General features: G+C 37.7%; 1 protein-coding gene across 2 annotated transcripts in view; it reads right to left on the reverse strand.

Moving 5' to 3' along the window:
* Positions 1 to 22,431: 22,431 nt before the first annotated feature.
* MARCHF5 (membrane associated ring-CH-type finger 5) overlaps positions 22,432 to 25,380 on the reverse strand; it is a 42,515-nt gene continuing 39,566 nt past the window's right edge. For both annotated transcript variants that reach the window (XM_010971220.3, XM_045507457.2), the window contains one exon: positions 22,432 to 25,311. In XM_010971220.3, the coding sequence (XP_010969522.2) occupies positions 25,195 to 25,311 (117 nt within the window). In that variant the 3' untranslated portion in view covers positions 22,432 to 25,194. The remainder of the gene's footprint in view (positions 25,312 to 25,380) is intronic.

Consider the following 25,380-nt stretch of genomic DNA (forward strand, 5'->3'; position numbering starts at 1 on the left):
TTGGATTATAGTCTCAGTGACTGCTCTAGGACAGTGGTTCTCAACTGGGGGTGATTCCCTGCCCTCCTCCCGCTGCCCCCCACCCCCAAACATCTGGATGTATCTAGAGACATTTTGATTTACCACAGCTGGGAGTAGGGTTGCGCTATAGGAGGAGGCAAGGATGCTGCTAAACATCCTACAGTGCAAAGGACAGCCCCCCACAGCAATTATCTGACGGAAAATGTCAGTAGTGCCACGGATGACAATACACATCTTCATGTATCACAGTCTTCTTTAGATGACTACTACCTTAATCCTGGTAAAATGTAGACACTTTCTTCCAATAAATCTCCATTTCCTCCCCCTCTTTTGTGCTATTACTGTTACATGTATGTTACAAGTCTAACAGTACACTGTTAGAGTTTTTGATTTATGCATTTTTACACTTCATGAACATTTTATTGAGATTTAAGTTATGTCCCATAAAGTTCACATGTTCACAGTGTACAAATCAATGGTTTTTATTATGCAGTCATATTTTATAAGAAATTGAGAGAACCAAGAAGCATTTATATTTATGAACTCTTTTAAATTTACCCATATATTTAACAGTTTAGGGGCACTTCATTTCTTCTTGTGGATTTGAGTTACCATCTGTAGAAGGACTTGTTTTTATTTTTTGAAAAGTAGGTCTGCTAGCAACAAATTCAGATTTGGCCTCTTTTGTCTTCAATTTTAAAGGATGGTTTTGCTGAATCTATAATTATTTGCTGACTTTTTTGTTTTCTTTCTTTTAAGTTCTTGATGGCATTTTACTGCCTTTGGCCTCGTTTCTGGTGATGTCAATCATTAATTGTATTGTGGTTTTTCTGAACATACTGAGTCATTTTTCTCTCGCTGCTTTCAACATTTTCTCTTTGTTTTGGTGTTCAGTTATTCAACTATGCTAAGTCTAGTATGGAGCCTTCGTGTTTATGTTACCTGGAGTTTGTTGAACTTTTCATGAAATTTGGAATACTTCTAGCCATTATGTCTTCAAGTATCTGTTATATCTCTTTCTCTCCTCTCCTGGGACTCTCCTGACATGGAAGTTGCTTTGCTTAGTGGTGTTCCATGGGTCTTTGAGGCGCCATTCATTTTTCTTCATTCTTTTTTTTCTCTTTGTTCATCAGGTTGGATAATTTCTATTGATCTGTCTGTCTTCAGGCTCACTGAAGCTACCTTCTGCCCTCTCAAATCTGCTGTTGAGCCTATCCAGTGAATGAAATTTTTTATTTTGGTTATTTTATTTTTTAACTCTAGAATTTGTGTTTTATCTTTGATCTAGTTGATACTTTCTTTTGAGATTCTCTATCTACCAAATTATTGTCATATTTTCCTTTAGCTCTTTAAATGATTTTCTTTAATTATTTGGGCATATTTAAAATAGTTGCTTTGAGGGAACAGTCTGCAGAGCTTTCTGAAAGACTGTCTCCAGGGTTATAATCTTCAGGTTGGCTCAAATAAAATTTTCCATTTCTTTCTTTAAAAACAAAACAAAACAACCTCCAGTTGCTTTGAAATTTTTATCTGCTATAATCAACACCTGGGCTCATTCAGAGTTTGTTTCAGTTGAGAGTTGTTTTTTCTTTGTGTGGACCACATGTTCCTGTTTCTTTGTAAGACTCCTAATTTTTTATTGAAAGTTGAAGAACATCCAACATATGCTGTAGCACCTAGAGACTCTGATTTGCTTTCCTGAGGGCTTCTTTTAGTTTGTTTCTTTGTTTTGGTTTGTTTTGGGTTTAGTAACCCACCTGGACTTAACCTGCAGTGTCTGTCTTCCTCACAGTGCAGAGCAGTTGGTGTCTCTGCTCAGTCATTTTATTCTTATTTTTATTTTTAGCCTGACTTCCTAGGGAACCCCTGTGTCAACATAGCTTAGTAGTTAGCTATTGATTCGGGCAGAGGCTGTGTTTAAACACTTCGAGCCCATGGCATTTTCACCCTCCACTGATGAGTCTGTGTGTGAGGTGGAGAGGGCATTCAAAATTCAGGCAGTTCTCAAGTCTACCTTGGCTAATACATTTCCCTGAGCCCTCTCATGCTCCCCGAACACGTATATCATTTTCCAGACAGCCAGAGGCATATGGAGACCTTATTTAAGGCTTCTATTGCCCTATCACTTCCAGAGTCTTCCTATTAATCCTCCAGCTGATCCACCACTCCCCTACCTGGGACAACATCCCCAGGCCAGCAGAGCTGCAAATTTTCTGTGTTCCTTTTCTACTGGGCTTGATGCTTTCCTGACAACGCTAACAAACATGGACTTTTCACTCTCCATTCCAAATCAAGTTCCAATTCCTGCTGTAATTGCAGCCAAGTTGGTTTCCAATTCCTGTCCTGTCCTGGTAAAACAACTGCACCTACAAGCTGGGTAGTGGGATGGAAGCCATCCTGGTCAGGAAGGCTGCAGACTCCTCTTATTCTTACAAAGTTCCAGCAAATTCTTTAGGAATAAACATCTCACAATTTGTTATTTGCATTTGGTTGCTTCTCCAGAGCCTTGAAATGTTTTGATTTTGACATTTTTGTCCAGTTTTATTCTTGTGTTTGGTAAGAGATTTGCCTACCTCTTCATAATACTGTCATAGCTGGAAATCTCATTTCTGCACATCTTAGTTTTTAATACCTGTGGTCAAACCTCTCTCAAAAAGGCTCCACTTGCACCAGAAAGATTTACAAGCACCGTGAGACAGACTTTTACATTTTATACTGGTCTTAGTTCTCCAGACCGTGCCTAACACTAAACGGGGCTTCTTACCTGGTTTTAGTATAAAACTCATGCTCTATAATGGCAGAATTAAGTTATATATTTAGTGTTTTTCAAAGCATTCATAAGTAGAAATCAGAAAGTGACCTAGGGAATTTTAAACAATTATAAATAAATATATAAATATTCTTTGCTTCTTTCTTGGTCTGTTACCCTTCAGTTTCGATGGGAATATGGGTTTGGGAAAAAAATCTAATATATTGGCTTATTTTCTTAGCTTAGGGAGATAGGGAGTGTAGGTAGAGGAGTGAGGGTCTTGCAAAGGGCATATCTGGCCCTAGTAAGCTTTGGTGAAATGAATCCAGATTTCGTAATACAAATAGATTTTGGTAGTTTATGTATATATGTATTTATATATATTTATATATGTATTTATATATTTTAATATATATTTATATGTGTATATATTTTTAAAATATATTTACATATACATATATGTGTATATATATGTATATATGTGTACATATATATATTTTTTAATGGTACAGTCTTTATTGTTTGCAATGGGAAGTTAAAATGGAGGGGATATGACAACTTTGGTTCCTGGGGCGGCCCCACATACTCAGTCGCCACCCTAGAAAAGCATGATATTTTAAAGATAAAATATGTGTGGTATTTTTTAAAACCTCAAACAATATAAAAAATTTTTATCCTAAAAAGTCTCCCAACTGTCAGTGTCCCAGTTTCCCACCCTAGTGGCAACCACAATTAACAGTTGTTTGCATTTTCTTCAAGACGTATTCTACATAGATTCAAGGATGTGTGTGTGTGTGTGTGTGTGACCCCTTTCTACACGAAAGGTAACATTTTTTTCACTCAATAATATATTTTGGAGATTATTCCATATCAGCATTAATGAGTTCTCTCGTTTTATTTTTTAGGCTTGTTCATTTTGAATTTTGGAATAATTTTAGGTTTGAAAATAAAATTGTGGGGGAAGGTATAGGCCAAGTGGTAGAGCACTTGCTTAGCATGCACGAGGTACTAGGTTCAATCCCCAGTACCTCCTCTAAAAATAAATAAACCTAATTATCTCCCTCCCACCAAAAAGTAATTGTATAAGTAGCACAAGAATTCCTTTATTACCTTTCTACAGCTTCCTCAAATGTTAACATTATCTACAAGCCACAGACAATTATCAAAACCAGGAAATTAGTATTGATATATACTAGTAAGTAGCATATCAATATACTGACTGACTTTATTCAGGTGTTTCCCATCATCTCACTAATGATCTTTTTCTGGCCGAGGATCAAATCCAGGATCATACCTTGCATTTGGTTTTCATGTCTCCTTAATTTTCTCCCATCTCAGAGAGTTTCTCACTTTTGTTTGCTTTTTGGTTTTTTCTTTCACAAACTTCACACTTTTGAAGAGCACTGTCTGATGATTTATAGAATGTCTCTCAGTTGGGGTTTATATGATGTTTCCTCATGGCTAAATTCAGGTTATGCATTTTTAAAAGGATATCACAGAAGGGATGCTGGGTCCTCCTTGCATCACCTCAGGAGGCATGTGATGCTGATATGTTGCATTCCTAGTGCTGTTAATTTTGAACAGTTGATTGAGGAGGTGTCTGCCATATTTCTCCACTGTAAAGTTACTATTTTCCCCTTTGCAATCAATAAGTATCTTGGGAGAGCTACTTTGAGACTACATAAATACGTTTCTATCCTACATTTGCTTATGAGGTTTGGCATCCACACTGATGATCCTTGCTTGCAATTATTATTACTGTGTTATTTGCCAAGTGGCTTTTTTTCTATTTCAATCCTTTCTTGTACTTTTATTTAATTGGAATTCTACTCTAAGGAAGAGCTTTCCCTTTTCCTACATTTTAAAATTTATTCAACTATTTATATCACAAAGACCTAGAGATATTTATTTTACTGTGGGCAGTAATCCCTCACCGTCATCATTTTGTTGCTCAAATTGTACCAGATTTGGCCATTGGGAGCTCCTTCAAGTTGCCTCCGGGCTCTGATTCTTTGTTCTATTTTAAGTCCCCTAATAATTTTGAATAATAATTAGAATAACAAATTTACACTTGATGATTTCTAAAGCAGTTTCACAATTATGTCATATGATCCTTGTCAGACAAGGCTTTTATTATTTCTGCAAAAGACAGAATTCATTGCCTGCCCAACCAAGCCTCATCAAGGACAGATCTTCCCCAACCTACCCCCACCCACAGTCCTGGACCAGAGGTGGAGCTCTTACTCATCAGCCAATCAAAGGCCAGCTAATAGTCTACGACTTATATCCTTACCTTGACAGGAATGAAATGATCAAGTGAATGTCCTGTTTTGGAGTTGATTTAAGAGACTGAAAGGGTCATAGTTGTTGTCAGGTACTCAAGCTGGAAAGGAGAATGGAGGAACACAGTGAGAAGCAGAAACCATCTAAGAGACAGACTTACTCTGCCCCCAGGAGAGGAGACAGAAAAATCCCAGGGAGCCCGACTGTGCCTCATTTTCTGTGCTTGGCATCTGTGCCAGCTCTCCCCCTCCGCACTCAGTACCAACACAGACATGCTTTGCCTGGGTTGGCTTGAGTAAACTTTGATTTCTGGTACCCAGAGGACCGCAGAGTAGAACAAACCCCATTTTACAGTGGAAAGGCAGGCTTCAAAGTGTGAAGCATCTGGTCCTGAAGTTTGCAGCTGGCTGGCTATGGAACTAGAAACTGAGTCCCAGGTTGCTCCCCTCTTCTCACCAAATCACAACAACTTTCAAAGGAAGTATTTTAGAGGATACTTTTAAAGTTCTGATTGTGTTCCTCTAACCTAGAATGGGATGAGGAAACATGAAGGAGATGTTGTCTCACTCAAGGAATTTTTCTCAACTAAATCTCATCACAAATGTTCTCTTCCAAAAGACAACCATGGATCATACTGATTATCGAAGGTTAGACAGAAAAAATTGATTTTAAAGACTTGGTAGGTCCAGAATAACTCTATACTGGTGATCTGGCCAGAGAAGTGTTTTAATTTCTAGTATTTCCAAAGCTTGTCTCCCTAAATAGGATCAAAATCAATGGAATTTGGGCCCTGCCAGCCAGCCCTGATGCTTGGGGAACAGGGGCAGGCTGCAAGGAGGTACATCTTCATATCCTGGGCATGGCATGAACTCCAGTTCACCCATTTCAACTTCCCCTGTTGGATCAAGGAATATCATTACAAAACAAAGCAAACAAAAAAGAGATGACAGCAGCAAGTTATGGGTCCAAGGGGGTTCTGAACCCTTAATAATCATCTCCAGCCCCATCCAAACAGGAGAAAGTTTCAGACTATGAAAACTTCCTCAGTCTTGGGCTGGAGTGGGCCTAATAAGTCAGACCTCCCTAAACCATGCTGGCAGGCTAGGAAGGTTTTAAATAGAGCCTATTTCCCCAACAGCATTATTATTATAGCTCCAGAGAGGTTAAGCATTTTGTCCAAGGGACCCAACTACTAAATGGGATTGGACCTCCAAAGCCTTACACATGCTCCTAACTGTTTACACCGTATTTATTGCACAGGAACCAGCCAGTGCACTACCAAAGCAGCCTCCCTTCCTTTGAGGAAGTGGGGGTAAACGGTGTGGTGATAGCAACTTTATTCTCAATCCTTTTCTTATACACACACATATTTTAGAGTTTTATTAGATATGTTTGTACATGTACACATGTAGCCTCCTTATTCACTTAACACCGTATCATTAACATTGTCCTATATCAAAACTTTTCATAAACACTGTTTCTAATGGCCATATAATAACATCCCCCAGAGGACGCTCCCTCTTCCCTGATTCCCTTCATTTCTCACTGACTCAATATTTCTGTTAGTATGTATGTATGTATGTATGTATGTATGTATGTATGTATGTATGTATGTATGTATGTATTTATTACGGTTTTATTGTGAAATATAGAGAGAAGTCCAAATAATACCAATGTATAGTTTCACAAATAATTGAAGGTGAGCCCAGGCCAAAAATCCAGTGAAAACCTGTCCCCAGAGCTCCCCTGTGTGCTCTCTCTCTCCTCCAGACTTGCAGCTACAGCGTTTTAAAAGGTCAATGTAATACGATGTTCATGATCTAACAACTTTGTACCACATTAGAGGAGCAACCTGTGTCCAAAAGGGGAAAGATCATTTTCTTGGGCTTTGCATATAGCTTGGAGGCATTTTTTGACTCCCCAGAATTTGTTTAAAATTGCACGTCTCTTGACATTCATTCAAATACCACAGCTTTGTCCTGACACTCTTTTGCTCAGAGTCACTGGTTTTCAAGATGTTTCTAATGACCATTTCCAAGTGTCTTGATCTGCTTGTCCAGCAATCTGATCTAGCATCCCTGTCCCTAGAAATAGACTCCTTTTATGCTTTACTCTGGCTTTTCAGGTCTCCGCAGTGGTCTTTCATCTGGGTCCTCTCCTCCTACCAGATTACCTCTCTCTTGCAATCTGTTAGGCAATTCTCCCTTCTCCAGTAATGCAATGTTAACCCATTTCAACATGCACTAATTAGACCTCTTTTCCTACTCTAGGCAGGCAGGAATACTCTGAAAACTACATGGAAGGGATACAGGCATTTTTGTCATGTTTCCCTACTCCTAAATGTACCTCCTACTTTGGAGAAATGATGGTCTGAAATTACACCACTGGGGTTATTCCCTCTAGTCCTGAAAACCTTTTGATCTTTTAGTATTTTTGTTATGGGTGCAAAACTCCTGGGGGTGTAAATATCATACATGTCTCCCACCCTGCAGTGCCACTGGAGGGAGCAAACATTGAGCACACTGTGCTGATGGAGGGGTTCATACTGCCCCAGCCACTCAGAGAGGACAAACATTGTAAATGTCAAACAAAAAGCTGAGTGAGATCAACCATGGAAACCATGTAGCATAAATCAGAGATATCAAGGACAGAGTAAAGTAACAAGATTTTTGAGATGGAAAGTAAAAACAAAATCTGTGAACACTTCGGTGACACTCAACCTAGGTCACCTCTGCTGGATGTATATATTGACATTGGTCCCTCCTGGTCCCCTGGATCCACCCATGCTTTTGACTTTTTTTCAGTCAAGTGGTCTTTTACAGTTCTTTGAGGTTTCATCCTTAGTAACTGATTATTTGGAAACATTGTCCAAATTAGAGCCGTTCTTATTTGTCTCTGGCAAACTTTTGGCTTATTTTCCTTGTTCTTGCTCAGGTCTCAGCTCTTCTCCTCCATACTGCTTCTCTCACTTGGTTCAGAATTCATAGGAGAGAATTCTTAAGAGAGGATGTGTAAGGGTCACTGGAGTCCTAAGAAATGTTAGGTTTGGTTGCAAGTGACAGAAACCCAAGCCAAGCTGGCTTAAGCAATGAAGGGAATGTCTTAACTCTGAGAAGTCCAGGGTAGTTTCTGACTTCAGAGCCACTTGATTCAGAGGCTCAAACAAGGTCATTTGGACTGATCTCTCTCCATCTCTCAGCTCTATCTGCCTTTGAGTTGGCTCTGTTATAAGAACCAAGGTGTATGTCTAGAAGATTGAGGAATAAATATTAACAGGAAAAAAAACAAAAACGAAAAAAACAGATGCCTACTGCATAGGCTTAGGAGCAATAAGCATACCCTAGTAGAATGATTTCCAAGCTGTAGTCCAGGCCTGACTTTCAGATTTGTCTTGTCTTTTTTGTTGTTGTTGTTTGTTTTGTTTTTTGTTTTTGCTTTTAATGCAGAGACCTGCTGAGTCAGGATATCTAGGGATGGGGTCTTTGCAATCCATTCATTTCTCTACCTTTCCCATTGACTCAGATTTGCAGCCAGGTTGTGAATTTCTACGGCAACTCATAACGATGGTTCAGGACCAAGGATAGCGGTCCACGTGCCCTACTCTTACCGCAGACCATCGTTGGCTTGCTCAGTCCATGCAAGAGAGGCCTGGTAGAAAGAGGAGCAGGGCTCCAGAAGGCAGGAAAGTCTCCAAAGAGACCTCTCCTGTAGAAGCCCCTTGTCAAGGCATTGCCAGATGAAAGAATATGAAGCTGCTCTTCTTTGCCATTTGAGTGCTCACATCTTGCTTTTTCTGTCCCAGAGCCTTTGTGCTGGCAAAGCCAGGTGCTTCCTTTGTCCTTTGGCACCTGGATTCAAGGCCTTACAAAACTTTAATCTTTATTATTCCCTTTAATATGGGAATAAATCTATAGCCATTTCCTGTGAAAGAGGCACCACTGAGAAAAAGGAACGCAGCTGCTGGCTTAACATTCAATCTTTGTCAAAAAAGTTGTGTGAGAGGGGAAAATGTTTTTAACACTCATCAGTTTAAAAAGATCAATGATATTATAGCAGAGGCCTCTCACAGATCTCCCAGATGTCAGCAGCTCCAAGAACTCCAATCTAGAGTGAAAAACCCTGTCTTACAGTCAACAGAAATGGTCTGCCCACATGTCCCGAGGATGAATAGGAGGAGGCAGTCTGGTGGAGACCAGCCTGTGCTCTCTGGTGGAGACCATACCTTTTACGGCTCTCCGAGAGTCCACCCCTCTTCCTTTTCTGAGAAGCACCCAGATTTCCTGTTGAAGAATCACCTCTTCCCCATGGGGAAGTTGAACAGAGATTAGGTGTTCTTTAGGGGCTCTTCCCAGAGCTTTCCAAATTGTAATGTGCACAGATATGGGGACTTTCTTGAAATGCAGATCGTGACTTGACAAGTCCAAGGTGGGGCCTGAAATTCTCCATTTCTACCCAAGTTCCCAGGTGATGCAGAAGCTGCAGGCCTGTACATCCATTCTCAAGCTCCTGGCAACTAGATGCTTCCAGATTCTGGAATCAGAATCTGAGTGTTGAAAAGCTTGGACTTGGTTCCTGCCTCTGCCCCGTGTCACCTGCAAGATCCTGCCTGTTTCTGGTCGGGGCTCTCCAGCCACCCTTCCCATCCTGTGAGCTCCAAACATTGCTGCCTAAAAATCCCCTTTCCTTCAGTCAGCCTTGGTTTCTGAGAGATGCAAACCAGGGAGCTTAAGTGATGTGGTCTCTGAGCCTCAGCTTCCTAAGCTACAAAAGAGGGATACTAATCCCTAGTGGGAAGGTATTAACGATGCTGGAGTGACCGAGATGCAGCCCCACCCTGAGGTGCTGCTAGTCCCATGGTTCCCGCCAGGAACCCTCATGGCTCTGCCTTCCCTCCAACCACTGCTTAGGTCCATGTAGCAGTTAGGATAAAAGAACAAAGGAAGCTATTAAAACTTTCAGCTAAGAGATTGATTTTTCTAATTACCAGTTAATGTCTTCCCTTCTGGGCCTCAGAAGTCCTGTTCATTCTTATTTAAAATACAAATTGTTCAGATTTTTCTTGTGTAACTAGCTTAATGTAAAATTCTTTATACCCTAAAATATACTTTCATTAACTGACCTGTCTAGTAGAGTGCCTTTAAGTGATAATGATATAATTTTTCTTCATTAGTAATTACAACTTTCCCTATTTACTGATTTTTGCTTTCTTGAGAAGTGATGGTAATTATAATAGGGACTATTTATTAATCTTATTGATAATGATAAAAAATTAAGAACCAATATTTAATGAGTACTTAAGTGTGCCAAGTAATAAGCATTTTATATATAGTCTGTATCATTTCATTCTTACAATACACCCTATGATACAAGAACTGTTATAATTCTCATTTTACAGCTGGGGATATTGAGGCAAAAAGGAGTTTGGTATCTTGCCTATTACAAAGTGGTAGAGTTGGAACTGAAATCAGTCCAGGCTGTTTCAATCCAGATGACTAGTATAGAAGACTTCAGAAATGCTGTTACAAATGTGTAAAAAGGAGACAACCAAATGGATTGTGTAAATAGGACCTAGTATTTCCAATACCATTGAACACTACACAACTATTAAATAGTCAAGACAGAGCTAAATGAATAGACACGGAAAGAAGCCCAAGATATATTGTTTATGGAAAATAGTATGTTACGGAATAGATGTATTGTGTTAAAAAAAAAAAAAACATGTAGAGGCGAGGGTATAGCTCAGTGGTAGAGTGCATACTTAGCATGCACAAGGTCCTTGGTTCAATCCCCAGTGCTTCTTCTAAAAATAAAATAAATAAGTAAGCCTAATTACTTATCCCCAATAAATATTAAAAAAAAAAAAAAAGAAGTTTCTAGGGGAAGGATGTAGCTTAGGGGTAGAGTGAGTGCATGTTTAGCATGCATGAGGTCCCAGTACCTCTGTTAAAATAGGACAAATAAACCTAATTACCTCCTGACAAACAGACATACAAAGTTTCAAAAAAAACCCAAAACAAAAGCTCTTTATACCAGAAGATGTACTCCACTTAGAGAGGGAAGGAGGAGGGGACGAAGAAGAGGAGAAAGACGAAGAAATAATAATCATCAGATCAAGGAAACAGGAAAAAAAAAAAAAAGAAAGGAAACAGGAATCCATTATCAGGACTGCCTAAATGGAGCTTTTGTGTGAACTATGAAACAATTCCTCTTCTGTAAGGATGTAAGAAAAAAGGATCCCCTCCATGCAGTTGCAGCTGCCAGGATGCACAGCTTGTTGAGCCAAGAATGGACTAGATTTCTTCCTCATTGTCCACTCAGCTGGGCACAAACAGAGGCAGCTCTACTCACATGGAGGAGAAGTGAAGTCCCGGGATTTTGATTGTGACAAATCTAGATAGCAAGTCTTCCAGTGTGGAGCAGGAAGGCAAGGGCTCCAGGAGAAAAATATCTAGAAAAAAAGGGAACTAATATATTAGAAAGAATGGAAAATATTACTGATAAGTATGTAGCAGATAGCATAGGATTTGGGAAATTTTTAAAAATAAGAACATAGAGGGTCAGTCAAATAAAAAAATAGGCAATTATGAACTACAGGAAAAAATGAAGGGATAATAGAAAAAAAGGGGCGTGGTTCAACAGTAAACAATGTATGTAGTCATAATAATGTGATATAACTATATGTTGGGGGGACTAGAAGACAGGAAAATAGGCGTTGGCCTTTTGAGAGAGCTAATTCCTATATACTAGAGTGAGAAATCAATAGATAATGGTGAAAAATAGATAAAGCAAGAAATGACTGTATACATGTATTATTCAGACCTATGGAGATAGATGCTAGGGGAAGTACCTGAAATTGTTGAGGATCTACCTTAGGGAATGAAATTTGGAGATTTGGTGTTTACAAACATAAACATGTATTACTTTGATAAAAATGAAAATTAAACAGATTTCCAGGTCCAGATATAAAATAACTGTGCATGGTAAGCAGTACCTGGAAATCTTAATTTTTGATAAAATGACCTGGAATTGTCAGGTCAAACGCAGTGCAGTTGCTCTCAGCAGTGCTTGAGGAAAATAATGTGTTAGTAGAAGTTGGTCCTTGGCATTAGTGTTCATGCCTTCCACTTTCTGACAGCTCAGTATTTCCTGGGACTGCAGAGAGGACTCCTGTGGGCTACTGGGTGTCTAAATGTCCCCCCCTGGAATCCCACATCTGCAGAAGCTGCCAGAGAGATCCAATGGCCAGGGTCTAGTCCTGTTTCTTTTATTATTAGTTGCTGGGCCCCAGGGAAGCTCATAGAATCCACTTTAACTCAAAACCTGGTTGAACTACTGGATTAAAAATCATCGCAGAGATTCCTCAGAGGAGTTGTAAAATTGTTTAAATTGTATTTGGTAAAATGATAAATGTAGCTCTGGTGAGTAATGTGTGAAAGGAGAAAAACTTTTAAAAAAGATGAGTCAGTTTAGGATGTTAAGAACTCCTTTTGAGGTTAAGATGGTAAATATTATTTTTTAACCACAAAAGAAAAAAAACTGGGGGGAGCTATAGCAGATAGTTTGGTGAGAAGCTTTGAAGAGAAATAATTATCATTAATATCTCAGAAAAAGAGGAATGTCAAATTGGTTACACATGGTTGTGTCAGAAAGTATGTTTTTGATGAATTACTCTGAGAAGGGGCAAAAGGACCATTAATTGACATGCAGTTACAATGGTGTGAACAACCAACCAAATTAGGACCAGCAGCTGCTGGTGAAAAACAGGGCAGAGCAAAGCCTTCAAAGCCTCTTAGAAATCTACCATGGCAAATTAAATTAATGGCAGTATTCACTAGAAGTAAGAGATTTGTTATATGAGTAGACTACAAGCTCCGTGAGGGCAGGAGTCACGTCTTGTCCGGCTCATTGCTGTAGCGTACAGGCTCGTCACACGACAATTGTTTGTGGAATAAATGAAATGCACTATTTGGTCTAAATGCTAATCTTTTCTGATTCAGTACTATAACTACAGAATTTTAATTTTATGTATAGCAATAGATTTCTTTCTATATACAAATGAGGAAATAATTAGAGTTATAATTTGAATTATCACTATCCACATAATTAAAAATTGGGGTTACGTGGTTATTCAGCCAAAGCCATCAAACACTTGGCAGTTGTTAATCCTCTTCTGTAGCAGCCTGAGGGCTGAGGTAGCACATTAGTTGCAACCTTAACGACCTTTGTGAGAATTAAATCACAGTAATGAGATACTATTACTACACCCACCAGCATGGCTAAAATTAAAAGACTGTTCGTAGGTGTCTGGATAGGGTTGCCTCTGTGGGAGGGATATATTAACTGGGAAAAGGATATTTTCTAGGGAGATGGAAATGTTCTATCTGGAGGGTATGGTGGTCACACAGCGGGTATACAATTGACCCTTGAACAACACGAGTTTGAACTGCGTGGGTCCACTTATGCACACATTTTTTTCCAATAAATATCTGTATGTGTAAAAAGATCCACTGAGTTGTTACCTTTAAAAATTGTCTATTTTACTGTATAAAATTAAAACTCAGTTTTAAAAAGGTCTCACATCATTGATACGTGGGAGATGTCACAGTCTTGGGGAATGAGCAGACAGAATAGGCAGAGAGAGGAGAACCTTTGAGGCACTTAACCTCTGTGTTCTCATCTGCTAAATGGGGATAGTAAACAGTGTAGATCAATAGAAAACAAGTACATCTGGAATGGGTTCATAGGTGAGACATCTAAACAAAAGCCAGTTGAAATTGTCCTGTTTCTGCTCTGAAGACTCAAACGCTTGCTTTTCTTGGTCACTGAAGACCAACCAACCGAAAAACTTTCACAAGGAGGCTGATTTCAAAATGCCCATTTATTAAGTTGTGGTGAGATTTACAGTTCTCGTATGGACAGACTAGCACACTTGTGGCCTCGTAATCAGCGTATTCTCACCCAGCGATCAAGCTGTGGGGAAAGACAGAGATCATTTATTAATTGGCCATGGGTGCCAGAAATTCAGCCTGGTCTCTGTGGGCCTCAGACTGTTGTCTGGTGGACACAGCACCGGAGGAAGAGGAGCTGGATTGCTCCAATATGTATTGGCTTCAGGGTGAAGGACCTTCATGCCTCTTTTTTTTTTTAAACATTTTTTTTTACTGAGTTATAGTCACTTTACAATGTTGTGTCAAATTCCAGTGTAGAGGACAATTTTTCAGTTATACGTGAACATACATATATTCATTATCACATTTTTTTTTTGCTGTGAGCTACCACAAGATCTTGTATATATTTCCCTGTGCTATACCCTTCATGCCTCTTTACCATAGCGATGCCCTTAGCAATGGAGCCAGAAATACTTGAGGGCCACCCGCTAAGATGCCTCACACCAGTAACTAACCACTATCACTCTGTGTCTCGGTTATTTATTGCTATATAACAAACTCCTTCATTTTGTTTTGTTGGTGACTTTGTGTGTCAGGAATTCAGGAAGGGCTGAGCCAAGTAACTTATCTCTGATCCACATGGCATTAGCTGGGACAGGCTGGGGCAGGCTGTGGCTGGAGGATCCATTTCCAAGATGGCTCCATCACTCTCACATCTCCCTTAACCCCTCTCTCTCCATGTAGCATTTCACCCTCCAGGCGCTCTTTATGTATATGAAGATGTTGAATAGGAAATGCTCAAGTTGGGAATTTATGGGCTGGGGATATAAATTTGGGAATTATTAATATACACTGTAGATGGCATATCATCTGATAGATGATCAGAAGTCTGGATGAGTTCACTTAGGGAGTGTAAATGAGAAAAGTTCAGGGACTGAGCCCTGGGGCAATTCAACACTTAGAAGTTGGAGAGATAAAAAAGATTGAACAAAGGAGACTGGAAATGAGCAGTCAATGTGATGGGAGAAGAAACAGGAATGTGGTACTCGGAAAGTCAAATGAAGAAACTGTTTCAAGAATGAAGCATGAAGGAACTCTCCTACATTGTTGGTGGGAATGTAATTTGGTGCAGACACTATGGAAAACAGTACGGAGAGTCCTTACAAAACTAAAAATAGAGTTACCATATGCATCCAGCAATCCCGCTTCTGGGCATATATCCAGAGAAAACTCCAATTTGAAAAGATACATGCACCCCATTGTTCATAGTAGTGCAATTTACAGTAGCCTAGACATGGAAACAACCTAAATATCTACTGACAGATGACTGGATAAAGAAAATGTGGTATATATAATGTGGTATATACAATGGAATACTACTCAGCCATTAAAAAGAATGAAATAATGCCATTTGCAGCAACATGGATGCACCTAGGGATTATCATACTAGGTGAAGTAAGTCGGACAAAGACAAATATCATATGATATCACTTATATATGGAATCTAAAAAAAATCATGCAAATGAATCTATATACAAAACAGAAACAGACTTACAGACATAGAAAACAAACTTATGGTTACCAAAGGGGCAAGGTGGGGAGGGATAAATTGGGAGTTTGAGATTAGCAGATAGAAACTACTGTATACAGAATAGATAAACAACAAGGTCCTACTGTATAGCACAAGGAACTATATTCAATACCTTGTAATAACCTATAATGAATGAAAAAAAATACATACATAACTGAATCACTCTGCTGTACACCAGAAACTAATACAACATTGTAAATAAACTATACTTCAATTTAAAAAAATTTCATGCAAAAACAAAAAAAGAATGAAGCTATAACTTTGTCAAATACTTTAGATAAGTTAAGGTGAGGACTAGGAATTGGCTATTGGATTTAGCAATGAGTTAATTGATGACCTTGGTTAGAGTTGTTTTGGTGAAGTGTGAGATGTAGAGGGTTAAAGTATGATTGGAGAAGGTTCAAAAGAGGGTGTGCCCTCCAAAAAAGAGAAAGGGCCCAAATGTCTATCAATTGATAACCGATAAACAATGTGTGGCTTTATCCCTACAATGGATGATTATTCAGCCATAAAAAGGAGTGAGGTACTAAAACATGCTACAACATGGATGAACCATGAAAATATTATGACAGAAGTGAGACAAAAATGGCCACATAATATCTGATCCCACTTAAATGAATGTCCAATATAGGCAAATCCTGACAGAAAATAAATGAGTGGTTGCCAGGGACTCAGGGAGAGGGCTTTGGGGCTGACTGCTGATAGGTGCAGGGTATCTTTTGGGGGGTAATAGAAATATTCTGGAATTAGATAGTGGTAATGGTTGCATAACTGTGAAAATACTGCTATACTTCAGTATAAACCACTGACTTGTACACTTTTAAACAGTGAATTTTATGTTGTACAAAATGTATCTCAATAAAAACATTTTAAAAAGAGAAAATGGGAAGAGGGAAAATGGAGACATGAACTACTCTTCTGAGGAGCTTTGTGCTGTAAAGAGAGTACAGAAATGATAGTATCTGGAAGAGGGAATGGGTCAAAAAATTTTTTTAAACATAGAAGACTTTGTGTGTGTGTGTGTGTTTATGTTTATGTTTCATTAGAAAGGAGAATGTTTCTGATACAGATAGTCTTGGATAGAAACACTGACAGTTTGTCTAATGTATGAGGAGGACAGGTGGATTATACTATATGTGGGAATAGATGGAGGTAGTTTTGAGGGACTTGGAGGCGTTCATGGATTTTATTCTACTTCTAATTTCTCAGGGAAGTAGCAGACAAGAAGCAAGGTCATCAGTTGAGAGCGAAAATGGGCAAGGAAGGAGGTGCTGGAGATTTGAGGAGAAAAGAAAGTGTGAAAGGGTCTTCTTCATGTGAGATGCTGAATATACAGGCAACATAGGAGATTCCCTATTTCCTTACATCCTAACCAATACAGTTGGCTAGCAAAAGTTTTAAATTGACTCATGTTGGAATTTAAATGGGCTAATACACATAAGGATTTTTTTTTTGATAATCATGATGATCTTGATTATATTTGTATTACAGTGATTTATAACTTACATTATCCGAAAGATATTTTTTAATCGGCAAAGGATTATTTTGTTTTTTTTTAATCTATTTTTATATATAGTGGTTAACATTTGTGAATCTCATACTCCCAAATTTATCCCTTCTCACCCCGTTTTGTAAATAAGTTCATTTATGTATTTTTTTTCAGATTCCATATATAAGTGATATCATATAGTATTTGTCTTTCTCTGTCTGACTTACTTAGTATGATACTCTCTAGGTCCATCCGTATTGCTGCAACTGGCAACATTTAATTCCTTCTTATGGCTAAGGAATATTCCATTGTGTTTTTATTACACATCCTAAACCAATTGTCAGTTGATGGGCATTTGAGTTGTTTCCATGTCTTGGCTATTGCAAATAGTGCTACTATGAATATTGAGCATGTGTATCTTTTTGAATTAGAGTTTCATCTTTTCTGAGTATATGCCCAGGAGTGGGATTGCTGGATCATGTGATAGCTCTATTTTCAGTTTTTAAATAAACTTCCATACTGTTCTCCATAGTTGCTGTACCAATTTACATTCATGCCAACAGTGTAGGAAGTTTTCATTTTCTCCACACCATCTTCTGCATTTATTATTTGTAGGCTTTTTGATAATGGCCATTCTGACTGGTGTGAGGTGATACCTCACTGTGTTTTTGATTTGCATTTCTCTAATAATTAGCAATGTTGAGCATCTTTTCATGTGCCTATTGGCCATCTGTTTGTCTTCTTTGGAGAAATGTCTATTTAGGTAGGTCTTCTGCCCATTTGATTGGGTTGTTTGTTTGATATTAAGTTGTATGAGCTGTTTATATATTTTGGATATTAACCCTGATAATTTTAATTTGAATTTTTTAAAATTATGAATTAGGCTAAACATCTTTTTATATATCTCAGTGCCATTTTTTTTTGTAAACTGATCACATCTTTTGCTATTTAAAGAATGGGTTTTGGTACTGAATTAAAGAGACTTGTATAAGTAAAGAAAATTAGTTCTATATAAGTTGTGACATTTTCCATTTTGCATTTAGCTCAGTTATTTTATGCAGTTCTTAATGAAGTTAGAATTTTCAGTCTTTTATGATTTCTTAAAAAGACTCCACGCTGTGAAATTATTAAAAATACAACTCTTCCATGTTTTCATGTAGTATTAATTTTTAAAAAATTAATAGACTTTATTTTTTATTTTGCTCTGCATTTTGCCAACACTTGGTAATTGTCAGTTTTCTTGATTTTAGCCATTTGGAAGTTGTTGGTATCTTGTTATTTTAATTTGCAGTTCCCTAATGATATATGATGTTGAGCATCTTTTCAAATGCTTTTTTTTTTTTTTTGGCCATCTATACATCTCTGTTGATGAGGTCTATTTTTATGTTCAAATCTTTACCTTTTTTCTTATTAAGAGTTCTTTGTGTATTTTGGATATAAGTCTTGTCAGATACGTACCTTGAAAATATCTTCTCTCTTTTGTAGTGTTTTAATGCTTAAATTTTTCATGTTAAATCTTTCATTCCAACTGGACTTTATTTTGGTAAAGGGAATTTCCAGATGGCTACATTACTCCAACACCACATACTGATTAATCCATCTTTGTTTTCACTGATATAAATGCTACCTTTTCCATACACAAAATCCCCCGTTGTATTTGGGTCTCTCTTTGGACTTGTAGTCTTTCCAATGTTTGTCCATTTATTACAGTTCTGCAGTTTTAAATGTCTCCCCTTTTCAATATGAGTATACGAGGCTAGTATCAGTTATCACTTTTCTGTTTCAGAATTTTCCTTAAGACACTGTGCCTTTCCACGTCCCTTTCTTCCTGTCAAATTCATATTCATCTCCTAGGATCTGCCTCTAGGAAGCTCCACTCCCTGCTACCTCTGTACCTCTTCTGCCAGTGCACTTTCCACTTTGCAGTGGGATTTATGTTTTTCTTCCTATCTCTTCTACTAGGCTGTGAGCTCTGAGAGCAGAGGAATGTAATCCTGGGGAACTTACTTAAAAATCGAAATCAGGAACAGAGTGCCTCAGTTGCCTTATTTGTGACATATTATACTTTGTGTGTGGTATAAAAAGAGTACATTTGGGTCCTTGTGAAGATTAAATGAGTTAATATTCCTTCCTAGAGTAGTGCCTGGCACATACTAAGCACGCAATGAATGCTGGCTATTACAATAGTCATTATTATTAATTCTGAATTTCCTGTGCCTAGCATAGTATCAGATAGATACTAAGTTCTCAAGTAATGTCTATTCAACAAATGAATGATGAATGAGTAATAAATGTGCAGGATATGTTAATTTCCTGCTTTAATAAGTTCTAATAGCCATTTTTATGGGCTGGGTAGCTTTGTCTCAAAATTCACTCACCTGTGTAAACTCATGGACAAAACTAGTTGTAAAATGTTCTATCAAAAATGAATTTTATGGGCAGCAAATTCAGTTCAATAAGCCTTTACTGACTATCTACTTGAAGGAGATGTAAAATTACTTCTCAAAAAAAATCACATCAGTCTTTAGGAAAAAGAAACTATTGTCATATAGTTCAAATGTTATCATTGCCAAAAGAAACAAAAATTTCTATTTGATTTTCAGTACTATATCCTCAGTGGGAAAATTTTCATTCTTAGTTATTTTAAAAATAATATTATCAACGTAGTTAGAAAAATGTATAAAAGGTAACAGTAAAGGATCTCCCTTGTACTCCCAACCTCTAACCCCTCAATTCCAAAAATCCTGTAGTTAACTAGTTTTCTTACGTATCTTTTCAGGGATTTTTAAAAGGCACAAAGAAATGTTTGTGATTCCTCCATCACCCATTTTCCACTAGTAGTAACATAGTCACTGTTCTACAGCTTGATTTTTTACCTTTTAACAATATTCATTAAAAATATTTTCATATCAGTATGCATGCAAACAGCTTTCATTCTTTTTTTATAGCTGTATAGTATTCCATACACCATAATTTATTTAACCAATTCCCTACTGACAGACATTTAGGTTGATTTCAATTTTCTTATTACATATCTGCTGTAAGGAATAACTTCATAGATTTGTTGCTGTATTGAAGTGCAAATATATTTTAAGATAAATTTCTAGAATTAGAACTGCTAAGCCAAAGGGCACATGCATCTATAATTTTGAAAGATACTATTTGTCCTCCATACTGATTTGTATCACAACCTATAGTATATAAAAGTGGACCATTTAGCATCCTGGATGATATAGTATTAAATCACTTATTGTCCTTTCTGTGAATTAAGTGCCAAGTACTATCAGTTATTAACCGAAAAGAGGTCAAGCTTATGTTTCTTTGTGGTGGGGGTGGGGTGGGGTGGGGTAGGGTAGAGTCAGAGATCAACTAGGAAGAGCCACCAAGAAGGAAACTAGTTACATGCACCAACTTTGTTTCTTGGTTCCAGATTCACTCTTCTTTGCCCAATTCTGTGACATGGAATTGGACCCTGTAAACATTTTTCCTTTGGAACATTAGGCTTTTCCAACAGAGCATGGGAATGACACTGCAAGGCTACTGTCAGGGAGACACTTTCCTCCCAGGTTCCAGCCTCTACTATAACCTTTCAGCAGGAGCCCAGGAGCCTGTGCACAAGTCAGGTTGCCCCCTCCTCACAGCGCAGCTTCTACAGACCAGCTCCAGCCGGCTCTCTGGCAAGTTTCCACCCCTGCCCCTCAGTCACACCCTCTTCAAAGAGGTCTGAACCTCAGCCTTGAGGCAGGGGAGAGGCCTTCCCTTAGTCCTCACCTGTCATCTACCCTCCTCCAGCCTAGAGGTAGTGTCTGGTTTTCATTTTTGTTTTTTTGCCCATGCTACTTTCCTTTAGTCCTCTTTTACTCCTTTGAGTACTTACTTCCTATCAGTTAACAATTCCGTATATTACATTTTCCCTGTTCAAATAACTGGTGTGATTTCTATTTCCAGACGACCCTGATACATTACATGTGATCATTTTGTAAAAATTTATCAAGATTTATAAAGATTGTTGCACTCAACATGTCTTATTTTTGGTGTACAATTATCTGAAATGATAAATACACTAATACATAAGAGTACACTAAATGTGTATTATTAAAAGATCATGAATATATTACTTCAGTCCCTGTTATGGATTGTTTCTTGCTTATTTTAAACTAGAGACAGCCCATATTTAAGTAGGGCACATCTAGTATTCCAGGTTCAAAGGATTCTACAGTGGCCCATGAATACTGTTAATTTACAGAGTATAGCAGTAAACAAAAGTGGGAAAAAAACTCCACATCCTTCTATCTTCCATTTTTATGTTGGTAATATCATAATAAGTTTAAGTAAGATCTGTTGTGTACTTTTAAGATTCTAAACATCTCAAAGCAGGCTTATTTCCCATCTGCCCCAGGACTTAGCACAGTGCCTGGCTCATACAGGTGCTCAGCAAATATCTGATAAAATAGGATACACAGTTGACGTACAGTAAGCTTGGCAAGCTGCTGTTATCAGTAAGATAAGTCCACGGTGGTGGTGGTGGTGGTGGTGGGTCAATCAGAACAGCCTACCCTGTTTCTGGTACAAGCCTTCTACAGTCATTCAGCTGCAAACCTTTCTTTTCCATTTGCTCAGGATCTTTGTTCCAGGAAGGCAATTAAGCAAGACATTCAACACTCCCACTTCTAATGGGTATACAGGGGGCAGGTAGCAGAGAAGAGGCAACCTTGAGGTCCCAGGGGACCAAAGAAAGAGTATGGTCGAATGAACCTCTACATTGGCACAGATTTATTAAAGTGTCCCAGAATGCTACCTCACTTAATCCTCACAGTAATCCAAGAGGTAGGTTTTATAATCTTCATCTTGAAGAGGAAACTGAGAGTCTATCTGAAAGATAAAGTAACTTGCCCTACAACTAATTAAACATCTGCTAGCTTATGCATCCAGGACTGTCTGACTCTGCTGTTTCTCCTCTGCTGGTCTGTATCTCAGATGACCCAGATACAATACAATCCCCATGGATGGAAGGGCCTTTAATTGATGTACTAATGTAGAAATTATAATCTTCTTCAGAAATTTAAGTTCTTAGTATTTCAGAGGAGGCAACTTAGTGTGCTCCCAATCCACTTGAACATACTTTAAGATACCCCATGACATGAGACCACCCAAAAGTTTTGTCTAATAATAGTCCAACTGGCCCTGAGGGTAGATGAAGAGATTGATTTTAAAAATTAAAACATACTTGGAATTTAGTCTAGCCTGCTTACAGAATAAAGACAAATTCTTCTATAGTTTAAAAAAGAATTCGTATTTTTACTAAGACAAAATCTCACTAATATCTCAGTTACTATGATTTGAAAAAGAATTATGTAGATAAAAACAAATTATGTTTTGGAAGTTGTTCAACAGACAAAGTACACCTAGAGAACATAAAAATTCTTTATTTAACCTAAACCAGCCAGTGTCGAGATAGTCTGCTATGTTAAAAACAAGACGTTTAAAAAAATTACAGCACAGTTAGCAAGGCAGTGACCAATTAAGTCACTTAGTTTAATTTATATTCTTCACAGTCATTTGATAATCATGTAATGATGAACAATAGTTTCAGCCACTTTGGAGATAAGTTAAATTCTGCAAAGAAGAGAATTCTACTAGTTGTCATTGAATTTTATAAAAGAGGTTTAAAACATTAATGAAGTTCATAGAAATAACACAGGAAAGCAACATGAAAATAAACTAGAAAACACAAAATATACTCACCCATCCCAAAAGTCTACAGCATCCCTTTGATCTGTCTCCTAATGACTCTTTTACCTCCTCATTCCCTTTTCCTAGCGTCTGAAGAGACTTTAACAATTAAGAAACTACTGCTCTGTAGGGGCTATTTTGAGCTTAAAGTGCCTCTGTTCCTTTAATTTCTCAGTTAATCCTAGAAATAGCCTTCTGAGATAAGGACTACTTGTATTTCAGAGATGAAGAGTAGCTGAGTCACTTGGCCGAAGTCCTAAGTACAGTTACTAAAGCAGAATTAGAATTCGAACCCAGGTCCAGCAACTTCAGTCAGCCCATGCTTTTGTTGCTTCAAGGTGGTGCGGGACACTTTCTGAAGAGACTGGTGCATGGTGCTTCTTGAGCTAAGGATCTTAAGATTCAAAAGTGTTCAGTTCCAGGGCTGAGGCCACTCTGGTCCCCAGGCACGCACATTCCCTCCCCACAGCCCTAGAAACTCCCCCTCCTTGCCCCTTCAGGATTTGAGTTGTTTCTCTGGCCCTCACAAGCCCTGATGCAAATAAGCCCAAGCAGCTACCTCCGTATTTGGGGCAAAAAGTAGTAAACGGGGAACTGTGTGCTTGTGTAACTTTAGTAAAGGCTGCCAGAAGCTGTTCTATATAACAAAGTTATTCAGGAAATATCTAACATGTTTTTTCACATTGAAAATTAAAGAAAAGCCAATTTATCTTATAATTATAGCTATATAATCTAAGTTATTTTTATATACAATCATAGATTTTATATTTCCCCTTCAGAACTGTAGCAGTGTTCTCAATAAGGCTCACTGTCCGTCACATATGCCCTTCCTCCCCAAATAATTACAACTTTGAATGTTCAATAGCCATTCATAGAAACTTCATGTTAAAACTCAGTTAAGACATTCATACTACAGAAAGGTACCAGTCTTAAATTACTAAAGTTAACATACATTATTGCAATCTAACATAGCTTGATACTCCTAAAGAGAAGTGGCCATTTATCAGTAAGGGAAAAATGTTTATATTGTCATGCATTAGATACTGTGAACAAGAAAATAAATAGGATTTTTGGAGCTATCTTTAAAAAATTTAATATTAATTCATGAAAAGAACTGCAAGATCATTCAGATTGCTGAACATTAAAAGGGCCACTACTGAAAACATCTTCAGATAACTGCTTTTGAAAAATGAATGTAAGACTAGTATAACCGTGATTATTAAGGTGCTAGCCTCAATATGACAAGCAATTAAAATTTTAAGCATTAGTATTATTTTTTTCTTAAACTGACAAGCCCCAAACAATGACCTTAATATTTACTCAAGACTTCTTTGTTTTCATAATTATCTCTTCACTGACTAATATAAAAACAAAAGAGCTCAAGGCCTCACCTTGGTTTACTCACTGCTGGTTTTCTTTTTGTTGAAACCTAGACTGTAAACTACATAAAAGCAGGAACCAAGTCTGTCTTGTTCGCCACTGTATCCCACAGCACCACACAGTGCCTGGGCAAGTAGGAGAGTAACACCTGAATAACTGAATCAATGAGAGAGGAGAGGAAAATAACTTTATTGATTTTTTGCAAATCATTCTCTGTGCTCAAACTACTATAAACTGGCAGCTCTAATTTCTAGAAATATGAATTTAAAAACCTTACTCCAGTAATGGAAGGACCTGATGACTGACTCTCTCTCTCTCTCTCACACACACATATACCCCACACACAGACAGTAATTAAGACTGCATGAGTCAAAATTACATTATGAATTATGAGATGTCAACATTATATAAATAAAATTTAATAGTGAAAAAGTGATCTGGAAGCCCTGTGAATTTTTACCCTACACATTTTGGAGGACATCACATGGGTTAAGAAAAACACAACAAAATTGCATTTGTTCAGATAATAATTTCAATGTTTACATACATTTTTGGTTTGTTATTTATTTATAACTAATTTAATTTACATTTCCTCATATTAACATAGATTCCTGTTTAGCTTGTAATCAAATTATGCCAGTGAGAAAAATCCTCATAGTACCTTCATTGAGTTGCTGATTCTAAGAAAACACTGAACATGAACATGTACAAAAGAGGCATTTGAATAAAACAGCATGTGCATTTTTAAATATTTGCACGGTTTGATCTTTACATTTCTGTCTGGAGAAAATAAGAACAAAACTCAGGTTCACCATGCTAAGATAATGAATGGTTCAGACGACTGCCATAAAAGAAGTACGTACAAAACAAGGAAAACCAATCACATCCTTAGGTTCCGTGATTACTGAGAGGGTTTCCCCTGCCCTAAGTGCTTTATTATATTTCTTAAAAATACAAGAGCAGCAGCTTATCACAAGTCTCCACTACTGTGCATTAATGATGGAATCAAAACAACAGACTCATAAGGATGAGAGAACTGCAGAACAACGAGAAGTCAGTTTTATGCTTCTTCTTGCTCTGGATAATTTAGAATTTTGCGATGCGCCTGACGTAAATATTGCTGCTGTTTGAAATACACCTTGAATGCTCCTTTAATGGCAACAAAAGCAATTCCACCCTAAAATAAAAAGAAAAATTAGCTTTTTATAATGCAGATTTAGAGAAACGTAACAAAAATCATTTTACT

Source organism: Camelus bactrianus, chromosome 11, assembly GCF_048773025.1.
Source record: "Camelus bactrianus isolate YW-2024 breed Bactrian camel chromosome 11, ASM4877302v1, whole genome shotgun sequence".
Taxonomy (NCBI): domain Eukaryota; kingdom Metazoa; phylum Chordata; class Mammalia; order Artiodactyla; family Camelidae; genus Camelus; species Camelus bactrianus.